General features: G+C 31.0%; 1 protein-coding gene across 1 annotated transcript in view; it reads left to right on the top strand.

Moving 5' to 3' along the window:
* LOC108623657 (E3 ubiquitin-protein ligase AMFR) overlaps positions 1–2,416 on the top strand; it is a 26,197-nt gene that overhangs the window by 16,029 nt on the left and 7,752 nt on the right. Inside the window, exon 3 of the mRNA XM_018022327.2 lies at positions 951–1,106. Coding sequence (XP_017877816.1) covers positions 951–1,106 — 156 coding nt within the window. The remainder of the gene's footprint in view (positions 1–950; positions 1,107–2,416) is intronic.

Raw genomic sequence — 2,416 nt, 5'->3', positions numbered from 1 at the left:
CAGTCAAAATGACTGCATTGTGAAAGAATAATGTGTAAAGAAATTTGTCTAAAATTAATTTTTAATATTTTTTATATTATTTACAGTCATATAACAAGTTATTAGTAAATGTTAACCAAAAGAAATTTACTTCACTTGGGGAAAAAAAAAATTTATGCATTATTATTTGTACATTTGCCCAAAACCAGTCAAAATGACTTCCTTGGGCAATCTAGTGTTAACTGTCACGTAAACATCACTGTTCTGCGGAAATCTGTGATATAACGTTGAATTTCCAATTTGATATTACGTGAAAAAAATTTTCAACTAATAAAGTGAAGTTACTCGTTAGCTATTAGGTTTAGGACTAATAACGGTCAATATTTCTTTTACTTACAATTCAATACTCTACCATATTTTGGTATAAAAAAATATAGTATTCTGTTTGAAAAAACAAAATTGATTTTCAAATCTCTGAAATGCCTCTACCTATAAAAAAAATTAATGCACTACTTACATAGTGTACCCTTTTAAACCATGTATATTTTGGAAATTATAACGGTGCACACGTTGCTTAGACCACCCTGTATAAGAGAATTCTATTGCTTCGATGCATGATTTATAGTTTATACGAATCTCTGTGATGATCTTTTAGCATCGATCCCCAAAAGACTAATCTGTGTTTGCATAGTCGTTGTGGCAACACAGAAGTTTGAGTTAATAAAAAATTTCATTTACAGTATATCTGTCTTTTTACAACTAAATATAATAACACTAAAAATCTGTGAAATATAATGCGTGCATTCAGATACAAATCTGTTACACATAAAACAATCTGAGGATTAAATCCTCAAATTTGATTAAATATTGCATAATTAATATACATATTACATAATTCTGAGTATTTTTATTTGTAATACTTTTAAAACTTCTTCTATCAATACTAATTTGCTTGTTTAATTCATTTTCAGCTATCTTTTTCACCTACGACGACTGGTTGGAGCCACGCGAGGCTTCTGGTGCTGCTGGCAACGATCCTCGCGTTGTCTTCGTTTATGCTACTCCTCTGCACAGCGGCGGCCTTCTTCTTCGTCTCCTTCAACACTTTTGTCTTCACCGCAGCCGAGGTATTGCGTGTTCTACAAATCTCTACAAGATTAGACAATTCCTATAATAACTAGACCGCGCATTTTATACAATAAGACATTTAGAAAATGTGATTCGAATAGAAATATCATTTAAGCATAAAGCTTCTGATATTTCATTCATTTTTATACATTATTTCTTTATATAGTGTGTTACGTCTGACGTGACGCACGATTTTTTACCCAGTTGCAGTCATCTGGCAATAAAAGTTTAGAACAAGAGTTGTAGGGTATGAACTGTATTGTAAGTGACTGGCGCGAGAGTTAGGTATGAACGTGGGCGTTAAGGAATCAAGAAATTGACAAGATACTCTGTTTTATTCGACGTTATCTAGGACTACAGAAAGAGTAGCTATGAGGTAAAACGCTTGAGCCGTTTATTTTGAAAGTGGCCTAAGTCCATTTATACTTAAATTGAGATATTTAAGGGTTTGTATTTCAATGCAATTAAAAATATGCGTACAGGATACCAATGAGTTAAGTGTATCTAAAGGAGTTAAATTTACAGTTCCTATTGAAATAATGGCAATTATTAAGTAAATAATATGTGTTTTCTTATTAAGAATGGAGTATATATATACAGGGTGTCCCACGTAACACTTTACATCATTTTTCAAGTACTTGCGATAATTTGACAAAAAGATATTTTAGACAAAAGTTGATTAGTTTTCAATTGGCTATACATTGCAAGAAAAATGGAAAGAAAATTTTTTTTTACTATTGTCAAAGTCGCCTTCATCTTTTTAAATGGCACTTTGTATTTTTGACTTAACCTAAACGAAAGAAAAATTGAAAAATCTTCTTTTTCCCGAAATTTCAAAAACGCTTTAAGTAAAAGTCGTATACAATTTTCTTCTATCTCGAATAATTCAGGACTAATCAATTAATTAATTTGATCATCGCCAATTATTTTTTAACGAGTGGAATTAGAAGAAAATTGGATAGGACCTTTCTTGTATCTGGCAACTGTTCAACACCGACGAGTGTTTTGCTTTCTGTTCTTTATTTCGGTGGTAATATATTCTCACAGGCGTCAAAAATTGCCGACTTGTTCGTGTTACATAAAGTCTCATAAGGCTGTTACTCTTTAATGGTCTCCCCCTAGTGCTTCATATAAAAATTTCACTTTAACACTAGGAAGACTGAAACTTAGTATATACCTATATGGCCCAAAACAGTCAAAATGACTGCATTGTGAAAGAATAATGTGTAAAGAAATTTGTCTAAAATTAATTTTTAATATTTTTTATATTATTTACAGTCATATAACAAGTTATTAGTAAATGTTAACA

This window comes from Ceratina calcarata, unplaced genomic scaffold, assembly GCF_001652005.2.
Source record: "Ceratina calcarata isolate Rehan_Ccalc_2016 unplaced genomic scaffold, ASM165200v1 scaffold286.2, whole genome shotgun sequence".
NCBI lineage: Eukaryota > Metazoa > Arthropoda > Insecta > Hymenoptera > Apidae > Ceratina > Ceratina calcarata.
The sequence above is the reverse complement of the archived record's forward strand: the minus strand, read 5'-3'. Positions and strand labels throughout refer to the sequence as shown.